The sequence below is a fragment of the Agelaius tricolor genome, unplaced genomic scaffold, assembly GCF_023055355.1.
Source record: "Agelaius tricolor isolate 1412-34295 unplaced genomic scaffold, bAgeTri1.0.p SCAF_28, whole genome shotgun sequence".
NCBI lineage: Eukaryota > Metazoa > Chordata > Aves > Passeriformes > Icteridae > Agelaius > Agelaius tricolor.
Genome location: NW_027269288.1, coordinates 8,820,499 through 8,845,518, shown reverse-complemented (window position 1 = coordinate 8,845,518; position 25,020 = coordinate 8,820,499). Strand labels below are relative to the sequence as shown.

Sequence of the window (25,020 nt, the reverse complement as noted above, 5' to 3'; positions counted from 1 at the left end):
AAATAACAGTGATGTAAGAAACACCACAGAGGACGTGTTGTGACAAATGTACAGGAGGTTATTTATGTTATAAATGTTATTTCAGGAGGTTTTCCTGGGGAATCTCTTGGGATCAAGCTGGGGTTGATGGAAACACTCCCATTTGTCTTTTACCCTAGAAGTTACAAAATATTCCCCAAAAAGGGATTCCATGCTCAGGCCACAGTGGCCAGGAGAGAGCAGCTGAGAACGGATGTGCCATAAAATCTCTCCCCATTTCTGACCTCTCAAAGCAGCTCCTTTACCCCCCCCCCCCCCTTGTGCCCAGAACCCATTAACCCTTCCTGGCCCAGCACAGCACCAGCACCCCCCTCCCGAGGGCCCCCACCACAAATTCCATGATTTTCACGGCAGGGGCTGCTCCCTGCTCTCTGCACAGCAGCTCCTGTCTGAGATCAGCAAACAGCCCCAGCTGCGTCCTGTGCAGAAAAGGGGCATTGCCCCCAGATCCGTGGCTAACACGGTCAGGCCGTGACCACAAACGCGCTGCTCCTGCAGCTGGAGCTCAGTAAAACCTCCCAGCTCAGAGCAGGGGCACAAGTGCAGCTCCTGCTGCTGTCTCAGGGACAGCAGTGACACCAGCAGGGCTGGCAGGGACAGGGGGCACCGGAGCCATGAGAGGCTGCCCTGGATCAGGGGCTGGGCAGAGCTCAAGGAATAAAGTGGGGTTTAAAATAAATGAAGCAAGTTAAAGGCTGGGCAGAGTTAAAGGAATAAAGTGGGGATTTATTGAAAGGCCTTCAAAGGATGCACCTTGGGCAGAACAAGAACCTGGCCAGGGCTCTGCCCAAGATGGACTCAGAGTCAGGAGTTTTCACCCTTTATCAGTTTTGGTCCATTTCTATATTGGGGTTCATTGCCCAATTCCAGCTCCAGGTGATGCAGTCCCACCCTCCCAGTTTGCTGTCCTCAATTCCCTGCTGTTTGCACTTTCGGGGCCTTTTGGGCCTTTTTGTTGTTTGCGCTTTTTTGGGTCTGAAGCTGCAGCGGTGTCCTTCGTTCTGGGGCTGGAAAAGGTTTTGTGGCACTGAGCTGTGAGGAGAGAACTGCTGACACTTTATATGAAGCTGACACTTTATATGAAGCTCAGGGTTGCCCAACATCCTCTGGGGAAGAACCTTTCCCTGATCCCCATCCCAAACCCTCCCCTGACACCGCCTGAACCTGCCCTGGATGCTCAAGCAGAGGCAGAGCTCTGCACCCTCTGCCTGGGGAGCCCTGCCCTGGCTGGGGAGGAGGGAGCAGCCCCAGGAGCCAGGGAAGGGACAGTGAAGGATGCACGAGGCAGGAGCCGCTCTCCAAGAAAATGTCTTTATTGTACACGTTGGCTTCTATTGCTTGTATCCCCTCCCCAGCCCCGTGTAGTGCAAAAAATTCAGAGAAAACAGAGTTCCACATAAATAAAGTCGCATAAAGTTACAGAGAAATCAAAGTGACGACGCTTGGACATGGATCTGGACCAGGTGTGCCCAGCAGGGAGGCCAAGGGAGCCTCTGCCCCCAAACCAGGGCAGGGGCTCCAGCCTGGCCCTGCTGGGGAAGACCCCAGAGCCCGGAGCCCCCGGCCTGGGGACGCTCCTCCGCTGGGAATCCAGACAAGGAACATCTTGGGCGAGACAGCACGGCCTGAAACTGGCAGGGAAGCCACACAGAGCTGTTCTCCTCCCCTCAGACAGCACAGACAGACAGACAGACACAGACAGGCGTCCCCTCCGAGCTCTCCTCCTCCTCCTCCTCCTCGGCAGGGGACGAGCAGCACCAGGAGCAATCCCACCCTGGCACGTCCCAGGGCAGGGGCTGACACCTCGTGTCCACACAGTGTGGGTCGGGGGGCTGGGGACCCCCAGGAGATGCTGGGGGGTTCTTTTGCCCTTTCCTGCATAGTTTGGGCAGCACAGACAGGAGGCTCCCTCCTCGTGGCGCAGGCTCAGTGGGTATTGCTCAGGAGCCAGCCAGGGGACACAGGAGCCACTCTGCCCTTGTCCCTGCTCCTCAGGAAGCAGGAGAGCACCACACAGGATTTGCAGTGGCACCGAAATTCTGCTGCATTTCCCACTTCCCTCAGGATTTGCAGTGGCACCGAAATTCTGCTGCATTTCCCACTTCCCTCAGGATTTGCAGTGACACCGAAATTCTGCTGCATTTCCCACTTCCCTCAGGTTCTGCTCCCAAGGCACAGCTCCCTCCCCACTCTGCAGCAGAGGCTCTGAGCCACTGCCCCATCTCGCTCCTTGTTTGAATCCAGCCCTGTTTCCCTCTCTGCAGCTCCTGCACTGCAGATCCTGGCCGGGCTCCCCTCTCCCTTCACTCCTGACCCCTCCTGAGCTCCTCAGCACCTCCAGCCCAGCACCAGCCCCTTCCACCTCTCCATGGGGCTTTTGGGCTGATCCTCCTGCAAAGGGGGCCCTGGAGCCAGGGACACCTGGATGAGAGCCCAGCAGGAGAGGGAAATCCCTTTGCTGGTTGCAGGAGCAGGATGGAAAGGGCTGAGAGCTCACTTGGGTGGAGGCACGTGCACCAAACAGAGCAGATTTCACTGGTTTCATCAGGTTTTGAACAAAGCAGATTGCTCTGACCTTGCTGGGAGACACCTGCAGAGCCTGGGCACTCACAGGGGGCTCTGCAGGACAGGGAAATAGGGAACTGCTGAGCTGTGACAGGGAGAAGGGGACAAAAAGAGCATTTGGAGCCTGTTCCAAAAGCCAAAAAGGCCTCCTCAGCCTGAGAAGCTCAGACTGTCCTTGGGGAGAGGCTGGAGGGGGAGGCAGCCCTGGTTTGCAGAAGCTGCTGGGAATTCCAGGTGTACAACGTGAGGCACTGTGAGTGGGCTTGGGAAACCTGCAGGCTCCTGTCCAGGGGAAACCAGACTGCCAGGAAAAGGATCTGAAGCTGGGGAGTCCCTGTCTCGTTTTAAACTCCTCTTTCAGAAGAGTTTAAGGAGCAGAAATCTCTCGCTACTTGAAAATTCAGGCCCACAGGTACCACAGGAGTGAAATCTGAGCTCTGTGAGTGAGAACTGGGCAGTAGGGGGGGAAAAAAGGAGGAAGGAATGAGTTCCAAACAGCTGGATCATATTTCCAATGCTACATTTGAACATTTGAACACATTGAGGTACCAGTGGTTGAGTCGTTCCTCTGTGGTGTGGGGAGCACCTGAGCTGTGCCTCAGCTCACGGCTCACACCCAGAGCACACCCTGAAAACACCACAGCACGGGGGCCCTGGCTCTAGGACAGGCCTCACAGTGCTAATTTATCCAAGCTTTAGCTCATTAGAGTGGTTGTTTAATTGCCAGGGAGTCGCTAATGGGAAAGGGTCCCTCCCGTGCTGCTTTTGGCCTCTCACACGTGCACACACCCCACCCATCCAGAGAGAGCTTCCAGGGCACAGGAATCACCTCCTCAACAAATGGAAAAAGGAACTGCATCCCTTCTGCTGCCTGGAGAGCAGAGGGGATGGGGAATACCAGGGCAGTGTAAAAAAGAAAGGGATATGGAGTCATATTAGCATTCAAATAAAAAAATTAATACCCAAAAAAGTAATGCCAGGCAATCGTCCTCGTTCGGAAGGCTGGACCGTTCTTCTTGCAAGAACTGATTCCTTTCCACAAGCCCAGAGTCTGCTGTGCAGAGAGGGGAACAGCAAACAGGCCAGGCCATTCCCAGAGAGTGCCAGTCCCGGCGCCTGGGCCGGCAGCGATGGCAGCGGCGCCACCAAGGCCCCTGCAGCCACCAGCCTGGCCAGAGCCGCGCTCAGCTGGGCCCAGAGGGACCCTCCCCACCTGCAGGGCTGGGCCTGGGCTGGGCCTCTTCTCTTGCTGTGGTTAAGGCATCAGAGAGACGCCCTCGGAGCAGGGCACACACCTCGGGCTGGGCTTGGCTGCGGTGACATTCCGAGTGGGGGTCACACGTTGTCCCCTGGGCCCCGCAGGGCTGGCAGCGCCCGGTGGCACGGCTGGAGCACGGCAGTCCCAGAAGCAGCAATGGTTCGGGCTCCCCCCTGCCCAGAGGGGCTTTGGGGGGCGCTGGACGAGCCTGGCCCCTCCGCTGGCCCTCCAGAGGGGAGGCCCTGCTGGAAGCACATCTGGCGGCCCTGCGGCTGCGCCCAGAGCGGGCAGAGCCCCGCGGCACGGCCGGGCTGGCTCAGGTGCCGTCCCCGGGCACCGAGGCACGGCCGGGCTCGGTGTCAAAGGCTCGTGGAGGACACGGAGAGCGTGGGCGAGGAGGGCGGCGGGAAGTTGAGGAGCTCCAGCACGGCCACCCCCACGCTGCTGCGGCGGGTGAACATGCACGAGGCGGCCACCCACTTGTTGGTGCGGGGGTTGTACTTCTCGATGGAGTTCAGGCTGGAGCTGCCGTCGTTGCCGCCCACGGCGTAGAGCCACCCGTCCATGGCCACCAGGTCGTGGGTGCTCCTGCATGGGGAGAGCACAGGGTGAGCTGGGAGGGGCTGGGGAGAGCTCAGCACGGCAGGGACCTGCCCAGAGCTGTGGCACCCCACAAACAGCACAGGGAAATGAAGTGCTGGGCACCAACAGGCAGAGCACAGCACAGAGCCACAGATCCCCCCCCTTCACTCTGACCCTCTCACCCCAACCTCACCAAATACCAAACCCCATCAAATGCAAAACCCCATCAAATACTAAACCCTCTGAGTTCCCCCTTCACTCTGACCCTCTCACCCCAACCTCACCAAATACCAAACCCCATCAGATACCAAACCCCATCAAATACCAAACCCCATCAAATGCAAAACCCCATCAAATACCAAACCCCATCAAATACCAAACCCCATCAAATACCAAACCCCATCAAACACCAAACCCCATCAAATACCAAACCCTCTGAGTTCCCCCTTCACTCTGACCCTGTCACCCCAACCCCATCAGATACCAAACCCCATCAAATGCAAAACCCCATCAAATACCAAACCCCATCAAATACCAAACCCCATCAAATGCCAAACCATCAGATACCAAACCCCATCAAATGCCAAACCATCAAATACCAAACCCCATCAACTACCAAACCCCATCAACTACCAAACCCCATCAGATACCAAACCCCATCAGATACCAAACCTCACCAAATACCAAACCCCATCAACTACCAAACCCTCTGAGCCCAAAATCCTCGGCCTTGCAAGCCTTAATTCCTCCCACAGCCCAGCAGCATGTTGGTGGGCTCAGCGAGCTCAAGCCCTGGTTCTTTATGGCCACACAAAGTGCTGAGGGTAAATCCCTGTGCACAACATCCCTGCTGTGCCCTGCTGGCTCTCCCTCCAATCCCTCTGAGCACGGCAGGAGCGTGCTGAGCCAGCCACAAAGCCCCAAACCCCGTGGTGTGCCTGTTTTGTGGCACAGCAAGGCCAGATCCCCACTCCTGAGGCTCCAGAGGGGCAGAGCCCCTTCCTTACCTGCGGATGTTCATGGGGGCCACGCTCTCCCAGGTGTTGGATTTGGGGTTGTAGCGCTCCACAGAGTTAAGGCAGCTGGTGCCATCATTGCCACCAGCCACGTAGAGCATCCCCTCGAGCACGGCCACGCCCGCGCTGCTCCTGCGGCTCAGCATGTTGGCAATGGGGCTCCAGGTGTTCACCTGGGCACAGGGACCCCATCAGCCACCCCACACACCCCTGCCAGCTCAGCATGTTGGCAATGGGGCTCCAGGTGTTCACCTGGGCACAGGGACCCCATCAGCCACCCCACACACCCCTGCCAGCTCAGCATGTTGGCAATGGGGCTCCAGGTGTTCACCTGGGCACAGGGACCCCATCAGCCACCCCACACACCCCTGCCAGCTCAGCATGTTGGCAATGGGGCTCCAGGTGTTCACCTGGGCACAGGGACCCCATCAGCCACCCCACACACCCCTGCCAGCTCAGCATGTTGGCAATGGGGCTCCAGGTGTTCACCTGGGCACAGGGACCCCATCAGCCACCCCACAGGGCGTTTCCCACACACCCCTGACAGGTCAGTCCTGCTCTGGCCATGCAGCCCCTGCCATGAAAAGCCTTCTGGGGGGATCACTTTGTTCCTCCCCGCTGTCCCACAGCTGGCAGGAGGAATTAGAGAGCAGAATTGGCTCAGAGAGCACAGCAGCAGCAGCTGGCAGGAGCCATCCCAGGGGCACAGAGATGCCTGTGCCAGGCCACCAGTTGTGCCCCAGCTGAATGCCAGCCCAGCCCCGGGGGTTGAGCTGTATCTATTTCCAATCTGAGTGAGTGCAGCTGGGGCTTTGCAGCTCAGGAAAAGCCTCCAGGACCTGCTCTTTGATCTCTCTGCAGTGACGGACCCTGCAGGAGCAGAGCTGTGTCCCCAGCCTGCCACCAGCTGGGAGCTGGGAGCAGCTCAGGGCACAGACAGGATCCCTGCTGCCCTCAGAACCACGGGCAGTGGGGCCAGGGGCTGTTCTGGTGGCCAAACCTCACAGGGAGCTCTCACAGAGCAGCTTTGGGTCACTGTGCTCGGGGTTGCACCCTGGATGCAGCGGCCCTGCTGATCCCCCTTCATCCCCCAGCCATGCACGGTGGCTTGAGGCCTTCCTGAAGAGGGGAGAAGCACGAGAGTCACCCCAATCTCCCTCCCACACGTACCTGGGGCTCGTACTTCTCCACCGTGGCCAGGTGGGACGAGCTGTCGTAGCCCCCCACTGCATAGAGGTTCCCTTCTGCAAAGACAGAGGCACAGGCATGAGCTGAGGACACCTCCCTGTCCCACCACAGCCACTCACGAGGTCACAGGTGCCACTCTGGAGGTGCCCACACAGGTCTGGGCTCAGCCTCAGCGCAGGTGCCACTGTGCTGAGTCACCTGTGTGCCAGGTCACTTCTGTGGGGCCAGTCCTGCTCTGGCCACACAGATCCTGCCCTGAAAACCCTTTGGTGGGAACCTCCCTGTGCTGCTCTTTGGGAGTTTTGTGCTGTTTTAGGCTCTTTCTGCTTTGCATGAACAGATGTGTGACATTCACATTGGGCTGTGGGTCCAAATACCTCTGCTGTTACAGAGCACAGGGAGAAATAAGAATGGTTGTGGCACTGTGTGAGAGTTCTCCAGTGCTGAAAAAGGCTTTGCCAGTGAGCTGGTCTCCTCCTCAGCCCATGGCCAAGGATTTCTGTTTGTCCTGGAAGGAGTGATTGGAAAGGCCTTAGGAAATGGCACATGAGCCATGGAGCAAATTTTTATATGAAGACTTGCAAGCCACGAAAGTCTAAGTAGAGTGATAGTGAATTTATCACGGGGTGAAAAAATAGATTTTTGGGGTTTTTAGAATGGGGGTTCAGGGGGCAAGATGGAGCACTCTTTTAATACTAAAAACTACCTGTACAATATTTACAATTACTTCCAAATACCCATCACCTATGTTAGACAGTGAGCTTCAACTCTAAACCAATCTAAAAGTGCCAACATCACATCAGAAGATGGAGGCCAAGAGGAAGAAGAAGAAGGAGAAAGGCTGGACAGGCCCAGATCCCTCCATCCACTGGCAGCCCCTTGCTCCAAACTAGAGAGGAGCAATTTATGGATCCCTGCAGGAGCTGCCTCCAGAGCGTGCTGAATCCCAGGTGTCAGGGAGGAGGGCAGAGCAGGGAGCACACCAATATTATTGTAGTAAAAATTATTGTAATTTTTATAAAAGATATTGTGAATTGGTTGGACATGCCCAGATCCCACCATCTTGCCCCCCCCGAATCCCCATTCTAAAAACTCCAAAATTAGGGAAGTTACATTTTGATAACTAGCAGGGACTAAGTTATAAGAATTAAAAATACATTTTAACACATTATTAAAATAAAAGGAGAAGAGAATTTACTTTCTTTTAAAGTTTGATGCAGTTCTTTTATGTCATGGTGAGAAAGACTTTCAAATCGTGGATTTACATGATTACGATGATATCTTACAGGTAATGCAAAGAGTTGTTTCCTTGAATTTAAATCTTTTTTAAAATTTTGATTAATATCAGACTAATTAGGTAATCGTAATGGAGGGCCAACCTTTAATTTAGATTGCTTTTTACTTTTTTCCTCAGTACTGTTGTGTCTGAATTAGAGGAGCAGGTAGCATTAACTGTTTCAGGAGTTTTGCTGAGTTTCAAGCTCTTGGCAGAGGCGTTGCAGAGGGGGCAGGAGCTGGAGCAGAGCAGCACCAGGAGCCCTCGGGAGCCTGCCCAGGACCCCCCCAGCCCCCTGGCAGCACCCACCTAGCGTGGCCACGCGCACGTAGCGCCGGCGGGTGCTCATGGCAGCGATGGACGTCCAGGTGCCCGTCAGGGGGTCGTACCTCTCCGCACTGCAGGGACACAGCGACACGGGTGGGACACGGGAAAAGCTCAGGGCAGAGCTCTGGGATCAGGGGAGCGCCCAGGGACTGGGGACAGACGGGGGAGATGGAGGGGAGCTGACACAGGCTGGGTTCTGTTGGGGCAGAGGGTGACAAAGTGGGGTTTTCCCCACTGGGAGAAGGAGGTGTCTCGCAGACATCTTTGCATTGAAAATCCTTTCCTTAAGATTTTTTCCTCCCGAGAAGCTGAGAGGCCTCAGGAACAAAATGCAAACAACGGTTATCTGCTGCTGTGGGATGCAACAGGTGGGCCTGGGATTGGTCCCATGTGGTTGTTTCTAATTAATGGCCAATCACAGCCCAGCTGGCTCGGACAGAGAGTTATCATCTTTGTTATCATTCTTTTCTTTTCTATTCTATTCTTAGCCAGCCTTCTGAGATGAAACCTTTCCTTCTATTCTTTAGTATAGTTTTAATGTAATATATATCATAAAATAATAAATCAAGCCTTCTGTACCATGGAGTCAGATCCTCGTCTCTTCCCTCATCCTCAGACCCCTGTGAGCAGCGTCACAGAGCTGAGCTGTAAAACATCTGCTCAAGGGTCAGGAGCAGGGTTCCCAGCTCCAAGGGAGTGCGTGCAGGGGCAGGGAGGATGGAGCAAGGCAATCCCTACCTGTTGAGGCACGAGGCCCCATCGTACCCCCCGGCAGCGTAGAGGAGCCCGTGCAGGGCTGCCACCCCCAGGCAGCTCCTCCTGGTGCCCATGGACACCTCGGGCTGCCAGGAGTTGGTGACAGGGTCGTAGGACTCCACTGTGGCCAGGTCAGAGGTCCCATCGTAGCTGCAGAAGGGGAGAAGAGGCTGCTCAGAGAAACTGTGCCTGCCCCTGGATCCCTGGAAGTGCCCAAGCTGGGTGGGGTTTGGAGAAAGCTGGGATGGTGGAAGGTGTGATGGGGGGGATGAGATGAGCTTTAAATTCCAACCCAAACCAGTCTGGCATTCTGAGGGAAATGGGCACTTCAGGAGGGGGCATTGCCCATGAGGAATGCCCATGGGGCAGGTCACTTCTGTGGGGTCAGCCCTGCTCCTGCCATGAAAACCCTTTTGGGAGGACCTCCCTTCTTTCCTCCCCTCTCTCCCACAGTTCCCAGGAGGAATCTCAGCTGCCTGCCTCAGAGACCCAGCACGAGCTGGAGGAGCCATCCCAGTGTCACAGACATCTTTTATGGAAAATCCTTTCCTTAGGATTTTTCCTCCTGAGAAGCTGAGAGGCCTCAGGAACAAAATGCAAACAATGGTTATCAGCTGCTGTGGGATGCAACAGGTGTATCTGGGATTGGGCTCATGTGGTTGTTTCTAATTAATGGCCAATCACAGCCCAGCTGGCTCGGACAGAGAGTCTGAGGCAGCTGCCTTTGCATCATTCTTTTTCTATTCTTAGCTAACCTTCTGATGAAATCCTTTCTTCTATTTTTAGTATAGTTTTAATATAACATATATATAATAAAATAATAAATCAGCTTTCTGAACCATGGAGTCAGATCCTCGTGTGTTCCCTCATCCTCAGATCTCTGCGAACACCATCACATCCCAGGGGCACAGAGACCCTTGTGCACAGGGAAAGGGCTTTTCCATGGCCACCCCATAGATCCTGGATCACTCTGCCCATCCGTGCCACCCTCCCTGTGCCCCCTTACCCTCCCATGGTGCAGAGCTTGTTCCCGATGGCCACGATGACATTGGGAGGCCAGCAGCAGCTGGCAGGAGCCATCCCAGGGGCACAGAGATCCCCGTGCACAGGGAAGGGGCTTTTCCACGGCCACCCCAGAGATCCTGGATCACTCTGCCCATCCGTGCCACCCTCCCTGTGCCCCCTTACCCTCCCACGGCGTAGAGCTTGTTCCCGATGGCGGCGACGCCGACGCGGGCGCGGCGCGTGGACATGGAGGCCACCATGTGCCAGCGGTCCGTGCGTGTGTCGTAGGCCTCGCAGTCCCCGTGGATGGCAAACAGGCTCCCTCCACCTGCTCGGGGAGGGCCAGGGTTGGAGTTCAGGACATCCCTCTTGTCGGGGGCTCTCGCTGCTCAGAGCGACCCCGAGGAAAGTTGGGAAGTCTCTTTTCGCAGCCTGGCGGTCAAAGAAGGAGGCAGAGCTCTTCATTTCTCAGCCTCAAGGTTGTTTATTGCATCTGATCTCTAAAAATCTTTCTCCTTTCTCCACTCAGCAAGACAGTCAGAGGCACTGTGCCTACCCCAGGGGTGGTGTTATGTCTTTATACTAAAAACTACCTGTACAATATTTACAATTACTTCCCAATACCCATCACCCATGTTAGACACTGAGCTTCTACTCTAAACCAATCCAAAAGTGCCACCATCACAGCAGAACATGGAGGCCAAGAAGAAGGACAAAGGCTGGACACACCCAGATCCCTCCATCTTGCCCCCCCTGAATCCCCATTCTAAAAACTCCAAAATCTGCTTCTTCACCCTGTGATAAATTAGCTATCATTCTACTTAATTTGTCGTCCCTCTGGGTGTCCTGAGCAGCCAAGACTCCTGCCAGGGGGCTCAGAGACCCAGAAACACCTGTGGTTTTGATTATGAGCCATGGAGCAAGTTACCAACCTTAGATGAAGACCTGCAAGCCACAACAGTTTAAGTAGAATGATAGTGAATTTATCAGAAGGTGAAAAAGTAAATTTTGGGGTTTTTAGAATGGGAATTCAGGGGGCAAGATGGAGGGATCTGGGTGTGTCCAGCCTTTGTCCTTCTTCTTCTTCTTCTTGGCCTCCATCTTCTGCTGTGATGGTGGCACTTTTGGATTGGTTTAGAGTAGAAGCTCAATGTCTAACATAGGTGATGGGTATTGGGAAGTAATTGTAAACATTGTACACATAGTTTTTAGTATAAAAATATAACACCACCCAGGGGCAGGCAGAGTGCCTCGGACTGTCCTGCTGAGCAGACCTTGGTTGGAGAAAGAATTTTACAGATAAGATACAATAAACAACCTTGAGACCGAGAAATTAAGAGCTCTGACTCCTTCAACTGTTGGGCTGCGAGAAGAGACTTTCTACCACATCTTGGGGCCACTCTGAGCAGCTAGAGACCCGAGAGCTGAGGGGAGCAAACACAGCCCAAAGCCACTGGGATGGGGCAGGGATGTGGGGCAGGGATTGGGGCAGGGATTGGGGCAGGGATGGGCACAGCAGGGCCTTACCCACAGCGAAGAGCACGGTGCTGGCGCCCTTGCAGCGGGCAGGGATTGGCGCAGGGATTGGCGCAGCAGGGCCTTACCCACAGCAAAGAGCACGGTGCTGGCGCCCTCGCAGCGGGCAGGGGATGTGGGGCAGGGATTGGGGCAGGGATTGGGGTGGCAGGGATTGGGGCAGGGATTGGGGCAGGGATTGGGGCAGGGATTGGGGGTGGCAGGGATGTGGGGCAGGGATTGGCGCAGGGATTGGCGCAGGGATTGGGGCAGGAATTGGCGCAGGGATTGGCGCAGGGATTGGCACAGGGATTGGCGCAGGGATGGGCACGGCAGGCCCTCACCCACAGCGAAGAGCACGGTGCTGGTGCCCTCGCAGCGGGCAGGGATTGGGGCAGGGATGTGGGGCAGGGATGTGGGGCAGGGATTGGGGCAGGGATTGGCACAGGGATTGGCACAGGGATTGGCGCAGGGATTGGCGCAGCAGGCCCTCACCCACAGCGAAGAGCACGGTGCTGGCGCCCTCGCAGCGGGCAGGGATTGGGGCAGGGATGTGGGGCAGGGATGTGGGGCAGGGATTGGCACAGGGATGGGCACGGCAGGCCCTCACCCACAGCGAAGAGCACGGTGCTGGCGCCCTCGCAGCGGCGCGGCCGCGTGCGGCTGTTGCCCAGCACCCCTCTCTGCTCGGGCATCAGGTGGTACTTGAGCGCCTCGATCAGCAGGTCCTTGCACTCCGAGTGGTGCCGCACCAGCAGCTCCGTGTCCACGTGGCTCATCAGGAAATCCCGGCTCAGCAGGGGCAGCCGCACGCACTTCATCAGCTGGGGGGGACACGGAGCAGGGCATGGGCCAGGGGCACTGAGAGGGGACAGCCTGAGATCAGGGAGAAACTCCTGGGGCTGCCCCATCCCTGGAACTGTTAAAGGACAGCTTGGAGCAGCCTGGGACAGTGGAAGGTGTCCCTGTCCATGGCAGGGGGTGGAATGAGATGGGATTTCAGGTCCCTTCCAGGCTGGACTGGAAGTGGTAGGACAGGGACCTGCTGCTCCTGCCCCGTCCTGCAGCTTCCTCCAGCCCAGGCACTCGGAGATGGTGGGCACAACCAGGCCCCTTCTCAGCACTCTCCCCTTTTCCCAGCACTCTCCCCTTTCCCAGCCCACTCTCAGCCCATTTCCAGCCCACTCTCAGCCCATTCCCAGCCCACTCTCAGCCCATTTCCAGCCCACTCTCAGCCCATTTCCAGCCCCTCTGAGCTCATTCCCAGCATGCTCACCCTGGGCACGTGCTGTCTCCTGCTGTCCACGTCGTGTTTGACCCAGCTGAGCACAGCCCTGTACACCTCCTCCTCCGAGGGCACGTTGAGGCTGTCGCTGGAGATGAGGTCCAGCACCTGCAGGCAGGGTGGGGAGGGCAGTGCTGCTTGGGGTGGAGGCATCCCCAGCTCCCAGCACAGTGAACAGCAGTGCCAGAGGCACAGCTCTGCCTCCTGGACGTGCTGGGGGCTCCAAACAGCAACTGGGTGCAGGTGCAGCTTTGTGGGGACATCTCTGACCATCCTCCCTGGCTCTTCCCTTCCCCTCACTGTGGCTGAGGCTGCTGCAATGCCTGACAATTCTCCCTGATGTCGCTGGCAGGGGCAGCAGGGGGATGACTCTGCTGGCATTTGTCCCTTCCATATCTCCTGGGACAGACCCAGCAGCCCTGGCTGCTCCCAGAACTGTCCCTTCACCTGCCAAGGGCTGCAGAGCTGCAGCAGGGGGAGATGTGACCCTCCCTCATTGTCCCCTGCCCCGGGGATGGGTGAGGGGAGGTGTCTGGTCCTGATCCACACAGAGCAAGGACCGGGAATTGCTCCTGCCCAGGGAGATGAGCCAGGGCCACACTGGCACCACAGGATGAGCAGCAAGAAACATCAGCTGAGCTGATTGAAACATCCCAGGCACGAGCCCAGGGCAGCCAGCACCCACTCCCTGCTCCCAGAGCCAGGGCAGTGTGCTGAGATCACCTGGCAAGCACCAGTGACCAAAAGGACCCCTGTCCTCCCCTCCTGTCCCTATTTCCCGTGGGATTCAGCCTGCTGGCAGAGCTCTTCCCACAGCCTGAACAGAGTGGGGCCAAAGCCCAGAACCTGGCTGCAGCTCCTCTGCCAAACCCCATCCCCTCAGTGCACACCCCTCAGGCTTTATCCTGAAACACAGAGCAGGGCAAGCTTTGCTGCACCCTGAGCTGCACACTGCACTGGGCCTCTGGCACAAACGTGTTTTATGGAAAAGCCTTTCCTTAGGATTTTCCCTCCTGAGAAGCTGAGAGGCCTCAGGAACAAAATGCAAACAATGGTTATCAGCTGCTGTGGAATGCAACAGGTGCATCTGGGATTGGGCTCATGTGGTTGTTTCTATTCAATGGCCAATCACAGCCCAGCTATCCAGACTGACTCAGTCATACACAAGCCTTAGTTATTATTTCTTATTCTATTCTGAGCTAGCCTTCTGATGAAATGCTTTCTTCTATTCTCTTAGTATAGTTTTAATATAATATATATTATAAAATAAAAATCAAGCCTTCTGAACGAGGTGGGTTCACTCAATAACAGCTGCTGTAAGGCGCTCGCTTGGCTTTGGGGATGGCAAACTTAAATTCATTTTGCTTGTTTTTCTTGCTAGACCATGATGCAAAAGGCACAGGGGTTGATCTTTGCTGTTTATAGCTTAGTTTTCATTATTATTTCATCTTTCCCTGACAGTTCGCAGTCTCCATCACGCCAATGGTGTCTTTTCATGGAATCAACATTCTCGTCTCTCCCCTCATCCTGGGACCCCTGTGAACACCACCACAGGCCTCACCTGCTTTAGGGGCAGCAGCATGAACTCCTCTGTCTTGGACACCTCCACAAAGTGCTGCAGGACGTACTTGTGGGCAGACTTGAGCAGGTCGCTGCAGGAGTGGGTGTCAGCAAAGCCCCGGATGCCCAGGCAGTTGGAGGGGTCCAGCTGGCTGAGCAGGAACTTGCAGCAAGCGTCCCTCACACCATTGAGCTGAAGCAGGCTGGCAGCAGGGAGAAGGGTCTGGCAGAGTGGAAAAGAATGGGGCAAAAGGGAGTTCCCAGGGCAAGGAAATGAATTTCACCCTCGTCCCACTGCGAGGCACGAGCAGAGCAGGTTTAGTGAGCACCTCCAGGCACAGAAAGGACAGAGCACTCCTGGTTTCTAAGGTGAAGAACAGCTGGGAAGGACACCTGTAACTGCCCCCAGGGCCAGGAGAATGGCAGGTGCTCAGGAACAGGGCTGGGAACTGCACAGAGCTTCGAGGAGCCACCTCTGGGAAGGGAAGCAGCTCAGCTCCCTGAGCACTGCCAGCCCCAGCTGCCACCACAGGCACAGCTGGCACTGCTGAGCAGCAGACAGGAGTCCCCAGGAGGCAAATGTGGAACAGAAGAGCTTTGTGGAGAAGGGGGATGTGGGGAACAGCTCCTACCTGCACATTCCCCTCTCCCACCACGATCTCAGCCGTGTAGGCGTACTGCACCAGCTGCTCCAGAGCCTGCGGGTCGATGTCGTGCAGTGTCACGTGGGTCTGGCGGCTCTCACTCATCTCATCTGGGCCAAAGGACACCCAAAATGAACAAAAACCCCCCAGCAGGGCTGTTCCCCGACAGGAGGATGCGTGGAACCAGCTGCATCCACCTCTGCACCCCAGCCCGGGGAGGGTTTCTGTCCAGCTCTGGGGAATGGGGACCAGGACTGGAGGGGGACACCAGGATCCTGGGCAGGGAGGGACACCAGGATCCTGGGCAGGGAGGGACACCAGGATCCTGGGCAGGGGGCTGAGGGCAAAAGGAACCAGGGAAGGGAGTAGGATTTAACCATGCATGGAATGAGCTGCATCCACCTCCACACCGCAGCCCAGGGAGGTTTTCTGCCCAGCTCCGGGGAATGGGGGTCAGGACAGGAGAAAGGGCACCAGGATCCCTGTGCAGGGAGCTGTGGGCAAAGGGAATCGGGGAAGGGAGGGAAATGGAGGATTAAACCATGCATGGAACAAGTGGTTTGTTTCTGGAAGGTTTCCTGCCCAGCTCTAGGGACTGGGGACCAGGCCTGCAGGACAGGAGACAGGATCCTGTACAGGAGGGGGACACCAGGATCCTGCACACGGGCAAAGGGACTCAGGGAAGGCAGTGAAATGAGGAACATTCCTGTTTTTGCTCACAGAAGTGACACAGGAAAGGGCAGGGCAGTGAGAACAGGGAGGGGATGTGGAGAGGGGAGAGCTGCCAGCCTGTCCCTGGGGAAGAGAGGACTCTACTTGCTTGTGAACATGGCGTGGAAGTAGGGGCTGCACGACGCCAGCACCACCTTGTGGGCCTTGATCTCCTTGGTGGCCACGTGCAGGACGATGTCGCAGAGCAGCCCCCGCTGCCTCATGCGGTTCATGCACACGAAGGCGTCGTGGTAGTGGCGTTTGGAGTTGTGGGAGATGCTGTGCCCGTCGCGGTTCAGCAGCTGCACCGCCCCCTCCATGGCTGCGGCGGGCACCGAGGGCGGCAGCGCCCTCCCGCCGCCTCTGCCAAAGGGGCAAACAAAGGGTTAACATGGGCAGGGGAGCTGCAGGACGCACAGGGGAAACGGGGGGTTTGTTAAAGGGGCTTCAAAGGAGTCACCTTGGGCAGGGAAAGAGGCTGGATGGGGCTACAGCCAAGGTGGATCCAAGGTGGAACAAAGGCGGATCCAAGGTGGACACAAGACAGACCCAAAGTGGATCCAAGATGGACCCAAGGTGGATCCAAGGTGGATCCAAAATGGACCCAAAATGGACCCAAGATGGACCCAAGGTGGATCCAAAATGGACCCAAGATGGATCCAAGATGAGCCCAAAATGGATCCAAGGTGGACCCAAGGTGGACCCAAGACAGACCCAAGATGGATCCAAAATGGACCCAAGATGGATCCAAGATGGACCCAAGACAGACCCAAGATAGATCCAAAATGGACCCAAGGTGGACCCAAGGTGGATCCAAGATGGATCCAAGATGCACCCAAGATGGACCCAACATGGATCCAAGATGGATCCAAGATGCACCCAAGATGGACCCAACATGGATCCAAGACGGACCCAAGGTGGATCCAAGATGGATCCAAGATGGACCCAAGATGGACAGTGTGTCACGAGTTTTCACACTTTTATAAGTTTTGGTCCATTTCCATATTGGGGTTCATTGTCCAATTCCAGCTCCATGTTTTGCAGTCCCACCCTCCCAGTTTGCTCTCCTCAATTCCCTGTTTGCACTTTTTGGGCCTAGAGCTGCAGCTCCAGGGATTCTGGGGCTGGATTGTTCTGTGTGCCTGAGCTGTGAGGAGAGCTGCTGACACTTTATATGGAGCTCAGAGTTACAAACCAATGCAGTACAGAATGTGGAAAACATGAAAGCTGAATTTAAGGCATCAATCCAGGCTTTAGCCCTGGGTGATCCCTGTGGGAGCCACCACAGCTCAAGCACCGTGTGCTGACAGCAACCCTGACAGCTCTGACCAGGCCCTGCTGGGGAAATGTCATCTGCTTCAAACAAAGAGGGGAAATTCAGGTTCAATATGGGGAAGGAATTCTTCCCCGTGAGGGTGGGGAGGCCCTGCAATGGATTTCCCAGAGAAGCTGTGGCTGCCCCTGCATCCCAGGCCGGCCTGGACGGAGCTCAGAGCCCCCTGGGATAGTGAAAGGTGTCCCTGCCCACGGAACCAGATGATTTTTCACACTGCCTTCCAACCCAAACCACTCAGTGCTTCTAGGAAAACACAGCCCTGCCTGATCAAGGAACATTTATTCACGCAGAGATTTCCTCCCCCTGCTGCTGCTTGCATCCAGAAGGCCTTTGGCTGCCTCTGTGCCAGAGCTGGGGGGGCGAGCAGGGGATGACTGAGCAGCAGGAGGAAGGAGGGGGAGGCAGCAGCAGGGAAAAAACAGCTTGAACCCATCCCGAGGCTGCCAGCTGCCCCCGCATCCCTGCGGCGAGAGGATCCCCTCGGCCCCCGCTCCTGCACACCTCCACCACCACCCTGCTGAGCCTAAAAATAGCAAAGCAGCATCCTGAGCCTGCTCAGCCACGGCTGCAGCCTGCTCCTGCCTTTTTATGGAGCAGTTGTAGCACGCACAGAGTCTGGGGGAGGATGAAAAGATGAATAAACACGTTTCCTGCGTGGGGACAGGAGCCTGCAATGCCCTTTGCTGCTGGCATCACCCGGGTGCCACGAGGTAGGGCCTGCTGGTGCCCTCAGCAGGGACAGCAGGGTGGCACCGTGCCCTGGGCACCAGGGAAGAGCCCAGGAGGGTGGTCCTGTGCTCCCACATCCCATTCTGGGAAGCTGCAGCATCCCCGGGACACTCCATCAGCTCATTCCCATCTGCTGGCTGAGATGCCCACAGAAAACAGAGTTTTTGTTATTTACATCCCTGCCTGGGCTCCAGAGGGGCGGGCACAGAGCACAAAACACCTGTGGTTTTGATTATGACCCATGGAGCAAGTTACCAACCTTAGATGAAGATCAGCAGGCCACAACAGTTTAAGTAGAATGATAGTGAATTTATCACGGGGTGAAAACCTAAATTTTGGGGTTTTTAGAATGGCAGTTCAGGGGGGCAAGATGGAGGGAACTGGGCGTGTCCAGCCTTTGTCCTTCTTCTTCTTGGCCTCCATCTTCTGCTGTGAGGGTGGCACTTTTGGATTGGTTTAGAGTAGGAGCTCAGTGTCTGACATAGGGGATAGGTATTGGAAAGTAATTGTAAATATTGTACACGTAGTTTTTAGTACAAAGACATAACCCTGCCCTGGGGACAGGCAGTTTTTTACATTGGTCTAGAGTAGAAGCTCACTGTCTAACATGGGTGATAGGTATTGGGAAGTTATTGTAAATATTGTACAGATAGTTTTTAGTATAAAGACATAACACTGCCCTGGGGCAGGCACAGTGCCTGGAACTGTCCTGCTGGAAGGACCTCGGCTGGGCAGGAGAAAAATGTTTTATAGATAAGAAACAATGAACAACCTTGAGAATGAGAACTGAAGAGCTCCAACTCGTTCTTCAAGCGCTCAGGGTGGGAAAAGAAACTTTTAACAATTCTCGGGGTGATTCTGACAAGCTAGAGAGCCTGAGACTGCTCCCTGTGCCCTGTGCCACCTCGCTGGCAGCATTAACCACCCCTCGTTTCCCTGGTAAAACCCCATTCCCAGGAAATGAGGCTCTGTGGGGTGTCACTAACGGGGAACAGAGCAGCAGGGTCAGGGCTGCACGGGGGGAAGGCAGCACCAACCCCTTCTGTGGGCAGCAGCAGCGCTGCACGTGTCCCCACGGGCTGGGACGGATGTGCTGCCTCCCCTGGAATAACTCTGAGCTTGTGGCACAAAAAAAACCACCAAAAAAAACAAAAAAAAAGGAGGCGTTTGTTTGGCTCCTCTGCGCCAGAGCATGGCCGTGCATAACAGCTCTGTTAATTAATGCAAATGATCCCTGCCCAAAGGGAGGCCTGTTCTCTGCACACAAAAACACCATATTTTGCTGGGAGTGAAAAGAAGTGTGCTGAGCAATAAACAGAGCATCCTCCAGGGAGAGGTCCCGAGGCTGCCCTTTCCCCAGGAAGGCCCTGCAGAATGGCTTTTTGTTGGCAGCCTGGAGGGGGTTCTGTGTCTGGCAGCGGGGCCGGGAGGCAGCAGGGCCACATCCTGTGCAGCTGCTGCCATGGCGGGCGCGGGGATCAGGGCACAGCCCCTGCCCTCGGGCCTGACGCGCAGCCGGGCCCCGATCCAGCCCCTCCATGTGCCCCATCCCTTTGTGCCTCATCCCTGCTGGAAACTCGGCTGCTTGTGCACAGCTCCCACACAAGGGCTGCCTCTGGGGAAGGCCGAAGCCCTCGGTGGCACTCGGGGCCCTCGGTGGCACTCGGGGCCCTCGGTGGCGCTCAGGGCCCTCGGTGGCCTCGGTGCCCTCAGTGGCCCTCAGCTGGAGCCCAGCGTGGCACAAACAACTCTTCAGGGTGGCACCGTGGGGCCTCCAGGGCTGGAGCCAGGGCAGGGGCCTCCAAAATGGCACAGCCAAAGCCCCCTGGGATGGAGCAGAAGCTTGGATCCCTGGGGAGGGAGAGGAGCACAGTGCAGCAGCATTTTTTCATCAATAGTCAGGTGCCAGGGCTGTTTGCACAGCTACAGCAGATCTGCACTGCCCTCACCCCTCAAGCTGGGATATCCTAAATTATTCCTTCTTCCAGAGGGAAATAATAATAATTTCTATTTTGAAATTATAAAAATAATTTCTATTTTGCAATTATAAAAGTAATTTCTATTTTGAAATTATAAAAATAATTTCTATTTTGCAATTATAAAAATAATTTCTGTTTTGCAATTTATGACAAAATAAATGTATTATTTTGTGATAAATTTATTACAAAACAATAAATTGCTTATTACAAAATAAATTCATGACAAAATTGCATTGCCACCTTTGCTGCTCCCTTCCCCACAATCAGCCCAAGCAGAGGGGATGGGAACCATTCAGCTGTGCCTGCCCAGGAGCCAGATGCAAAGCAGGCACTAAATGCAGGCAGCTGTCCCCACCAGGATGTGTCACACCAGCGCCACTGACACAGAGAACACAACGCTCTGGGCCCAGTCCTTCCTCAGCCTGCACCCAGGGAGCTCCCACGGGCACTGCCAGCATCAGCAGCCCCAGCTCGTGTGAGCTGAGCCTGGGAGAGGCAGGGCTGGCAGGGAGCAAAGGGGGAGCTGCTCTTGCAGCAGGGGATGCTCTGAGCTGCAGATCCTCAGCACTCCCCAGGGCAGAGTTTGGCACCTGTGCAGAGGCCAGGGCTGAGGTTTTGGATGGAGAACGGCAGCAAGGGAGCTGTCCCTCCTGGAACCAGCCCTGCCCTCGGGAGGGAGCAGGAACTGGGGAGCTGGCAGCGCCAGGGAAGCTGGAAGCCCTCGGTGGGGACACGAGAACACACAGATGGGGTGAGCAGCAGGGACAAGGAGCACAGCCCGGCCCTAGAAACCCCTCCAAATGCCCTCTCCTCCATCCCCTGCTGCTCCTGCAGCTCCCTGGCACGGCTGTGCTGCCTCAAGGCAGGGCAGGGCAGCTCAGACAGCGCTGAGTCTGCAGGACTGAGAGTCCCCAGCTCCCAGGAGGGCTGGGGCTTTTTTATTTATTTATTTCTTTTTTTTTTTTAATGAATTAGGCATAACTGACACACACTGAATCCTCCTGTCTAGACATCTGCAGAGAAGTGACAAGCTGCCAGGGAGGATGTGGAGCCTCAGCAAGGGGGTGGGGAGGACAGGGAAAAGCTGCACTCAGCTGCCAGCTCCAGGCACAGAGGCACTGCTGGCTCCAGGCAAGAAGGGCTCTCAGCACACTGACCTGGGCCTGGTGCAATCACCACTCTCTCCTAATTAGAGCCTGGCTCCTCGTTATTCCCTGGGGAGTTTTGCTGGGAAGCTCCAAGCTGCTCTCAGTCACCCCAAAAAGTGACAGGAGGGAGCAGGAGGCAGAGGCTCGATGCCCTGGGACATTCTCATGTCTCAGGGGGACGAAGGGCATCCTCACCATCCTCATCTCAGTGCCCACAGCCTTGTCCTCACCTCCCCCAGGCTGCAGCTCTTCCTTCAGCCACCTCCAAACTCAGCTTTTGTCTCGCAGCTCCAAGCAAGGCTCCATGCTTGAGGGATTCTGAGGCATCTGCGCCAATATTTGGGTCATTTTCAAGTAATTGGTGGTGAGGGTCAGGACTGGAGGAGGTTTGGGACTGCTGAACTGCCGGGTTAGGGAGGAACAAGGCATGGAAATGGATTCCTGCCAGAAGGTGCAGGTCCCCAGCTGCACTGGGTTAGACTGCAGCTCCCAGAGTCCTGCACAAAGCACACCAAAAGCTGAGCAGAGGGAGCCCTGTGGCTCTGAGAGGAGCTGGAAATGTGGGTCATGTCCTGATTCCCCTGCCCAGTGTCCCCAGCAGCAGAGCAGCCCGTGTCTCACGCCCTGCTGGGTCATGGCACAGGCAGTGCCAACCTGGGCACTGCACAGAGCCCTGCCCAGGCAGCAGGGCCAGGCCCAGCTCATGTGCACTGGGACACGATCTCCGTGCCCAGCTCCATTTTCAGACAGGTGAACACGAGGGCAGAGTGCTCAGGGAGCCTGAGCTGGGCACAGCCACACTCCTGGCTCCCAGACCTGCCCTGGATCTCCCTCTCTGCAGCATCCTCGCTCCCTGCAGGGACTGTGCCCTCTGCTGTGACACTGGGCCAGCTCAGAGCGGGCCCCAGCACTGCCCAGCACTGCCCAGCTGTCACAGGACAGGGGGGAATTTGGGCAGGCTCAGCAGGAGACACCACTTGGCTGCTAAGGGGAAGGATAACTCTGTGGCATGAGGCAGCAGCAGCAGGGAAAGCAGCAAAAAGCCCTCGGATCTGCTGGCTGCAAACAGGCAGGGAGATCTTCTACAGAATGAAATAATTCTGAATTTTACAGACATGAAATAATTCTGCTGCCTCTCCAAGCCAGGAGGTCAGCAGTGGGCACTGCTGGCTCAGTCCTCTCACACCACGGGCAGGGATGGTTCCCAAAGCCTCCCCCGGCCCCTCTCTGCCAACACAGACCAGCCCAGCTCTGCACCTCCTGCTCTGAACGAGCTCTGAGCTTCTCTAGAGCACTGGGAAAGTCTTTCCAAGCCAGGAAACAAAAGGATTCCCTCCCATCTCCAGCACAGGCCACATCCCCAAACACTGAGCTGTGTGACACCATGGCCTTGAGCTCACTGGCACAACTGCCAAGGCCAGCAGGTCCCAGACCTTGGGAACTGCAGCTGGAGGAGCTCGGATTCCTGTCCCTGAGGAGCCACATCCTTCAGGGATGGTTTGCAGCAGCCCAGGCAGAGCAGATGGAGCCTCTCAGGCCTCCCAAGCCCAGCCTGCCCAGGCTGTGCCCAGATCCAGGAGGCAGCACTGGGACTTCAGTGGGGCTGCTCGAGTTCTGGAGCTGCTGCTCCTGAAATGGAGCAAAGAATGGGCCCAGAGCAGCTCCCCAGCAGGTCTGCACATGGCTGTTCCTGAAATGCAGCAAAGAATGGGCCCAGAGCAGCTCCCCAGCAGGTCTGCACATGGCTGTTCTTGAAATGCAGCAGAGCAGGGGCCCAGAGCAGCTCCCCAGCAGGTCTGCACATGGCTGTTCCTGCCATGCAGCAAAGAATGGGCCCAGAGCAGCTCCCCAGCAGGTCTGCACATGGCTGTTCCTGAAATGCAGCAAAGAATGGGCCCAGAGCAGCTCCCCAGCAGATCTGCAGCCTTCTCTGATTTCCAGGCCGATTCCAGAGAGCCAGGCTGGCACAAGGGAGCAGGGCAGATGGTCACTGTCTGTGCTGGCAGAACAAAGCCCTCCCAGTGCCACCCCCAGCGAGCTGCCCCGGGCTGGCAGCAGGCACAGGGGCCACCCCAGCCCCCCGAGATGCTCGGGAGCTGCTCCCCTTGGATGCTGGGCTCCCAAGCCAAGAGAGCAGGTGCCTGATCCGCCTGCCAGCTCCTGGTGTGCTCTGAATTAGCTGCTCTCTGCTGTGATTCATTAATCACTCAGTGCTCAGGAAGGAAACTCAGATCTCTACACCCAACATCTCCCCGGGTCTTACTCACTGCTCTGCTGAATAAAGGATTTCCAGCAGATGTTCACGGGCCGGGGAGAAACTCGGGGTGCAGAGGGAAGGGGCTTGCTTTGGCTGAAAACCAAAAGGTTTTCATCCCTGAGGGGTCAGTGAGCCCCAAAACACCAAACCTGTAACAAAACCAGCACCAGTGAACCCCAAAACACCAAACCTGTAACAAACCAGCACCAGTGAACCCCAGAACACCAAACCTGTAACAAAACCAGCACCAGTGAACCCCAAAACACCAAACCTGTAACGAAACCAGCACCAAACACTAAAGGCACCCAGAAACATCCACGTGCTGCTGAATCACCCCAGAATCACCTCCAGCAATGCAGAGCCCCCCGGAATAATGCTGTGGGACAGCAGGAAGCCACAGCAGAGCTGGCACCCTGCACAGAGAGCCACCAAAGCAAGGCCACAGCTCCTGCGGGCTGGCACGGCGCAGGGACAGCGCAGGGACAGCGCAGGGACAGCCACCCTGTCCTTCCTTGCTGAGTGCAGGGCTCTGCTCCCCGGAGAGGGAGGTTTTGGTTTTGCTCAGGCAGCAGAACCAGCCCAGCTGCCAGCCTGGCCTGAGCTGCCGGGACCAGCTCCAGCTCCAGCTCCAGCAGCGATGCTGAGGCTCAAGGAGAGCCCTCTGCCCTGGCAGCCACTGCAGAGGCCACCAAAAAGCTGCGTCCCACAAGTTTCCAGGAAGGAAAACGCCTCTCCCCGTGCCCTTCAGCTGCCAGCGCCGAGCCCCCAGGGCAGGGGACACGGCTGGGCCAGCCCCGGAGCTGCGGCTTTTCCCATTTCAGTGGGATCCGGCAGCACTCGGCAGAGGACAGGGGAGGAGGGCACGGGGATGCCGCCGGCCCCGGGGCTGATGCCGCGGCGCAGGGAGAGCGGCCACACGGGCTGGGGAGGGCATCGGCCGCTCCAAACCCCTGCAGGTATTTGGGAACCACAGCAATTGTGCCAAAGCCTTGGGAAGCGGCGCCGCTGCTCCCCCCGGCCGTGCGGCGGGGTACCCCGAGAGCAAACTTGCTCTCCGCGGAGGGATGCACGGGGGCAGCGCCGGCAGAGATGGAGCGGCGGCTCCTCCGGGGGTCCCCTCAGCATACCCGGGGACCCCTCCGGTGTGTCCCGTCCCGTTACCGCTCTGGTGTGCCCCATCCGCGGTGTGCCCCATCATTCCCGGTGACCCCTCCGGTGTGCCCCATCCCGTTACCCCTCCGGTGTGCCCCATCCCCGGTGTTCCCCCATCCCGTTACCCCTCCGGTGTGCCCCATCATTCCCGGTGATCCCTCCGGTGTTCCCCCATCCCGTTACCCCTCCGGTGTGCCCCATCCCCGGTAACCCCTCCGGTGTGCCCCATCCCGTTACCCCTCCGCTCCCGCTCCTCCCACGGCCCGGCCCTGCGGGAAGAGGGACAGCGGGAGAGAGAGAGAGGAGGAAGAAGAGGGAGAGGAAGAGGCAGACGGAGAGGAAGAGAAGCGGAGGCGCGGGCGGCAGGGCCGTGCCCCGGCGGTACTCACGGCTCCGGGGCGGCCACGGCCCAAGCCGGGGGATGCTGCGGGTCCCGCTACACCCGCAGCGGCCCCGCGCCGGGGATTCGGGGCGGGCCGGGGGCGGGCAGGTGCGGCGGCGGCCCCGGGGCTGCGGCTTCCTCCGTCACCCGGAATAACCCCGCGGCGGCCCGGCCCCGCACGTGTGCCCGTGCGCGGGCCCAGCGCTCCGAACCGAGCGGCACCGGCCCCGCTGCGGGCCCGGCACCGGCACCGGCACCGGGGGCGGGGCCAGCGGGCGGGGGCGGGGCTAAACGGGGAATGAGGCGGGGC

General features: G+C 57.1%; 1 protein-coding gene across 5 annotated transcripts; it reads right to left on the bottom strand.

The window, feature by feature from the left end:
• Positions 1–1,336: 1,336 nt before the first annotated feature.
• KLHL17 (kelch like family member 17) lies at positions 1,337–24,978 on the bottom strand. 5 transcript variants are annotated; one of them, XM_071448925.1, is made up of 12 exons: positions 24,718–24,978; positions 15,837–16,090; positions 15,005–15,126; positions 14,374–14,595; positions 12,804–12,920; positions 12,138–12,351; positions 10,196–10,340; positions 8,990–9,157; positions 8,234–8,322; positions 6,631–6,704; positions 5,452–5,633; positions 1,337–4,450 (listed from the first exon to the last, which is right to left on the bottom strand). In XM_071448925.1, the coding sequence occupies exons 2-12, from the start codon at positions 16,045–16,047 to the stop codon at positions 4,222–4,224; spliced, it is 1,773 nt and encodes a 590-aa protein (XP_071305026.1). In that variant the 5' UTR covers positions 16,048–16,090; positions 24,718–24,978; the 3' UTR covers positions 1,337–4,221. The 5 variants fall into 5 exon arrangements, with proteins under 5 accessions (XP_071305026.1, XP_071305027.1, XP_071305025.1 ...); XM_071448926.1 differs by lacking the exon at positions 24,718–24,978 and adding an exon at positions 23,367–24,374 and having other exon boundaries at positions 15,837–23,325; XM_071448924.1 differs by lacking the exon at positions 24,718–24,978 and having other exon boundaries at positions 15,837–24,374.
• Positions 24,979–25,020: the final 42 nt, after the last annotated feature.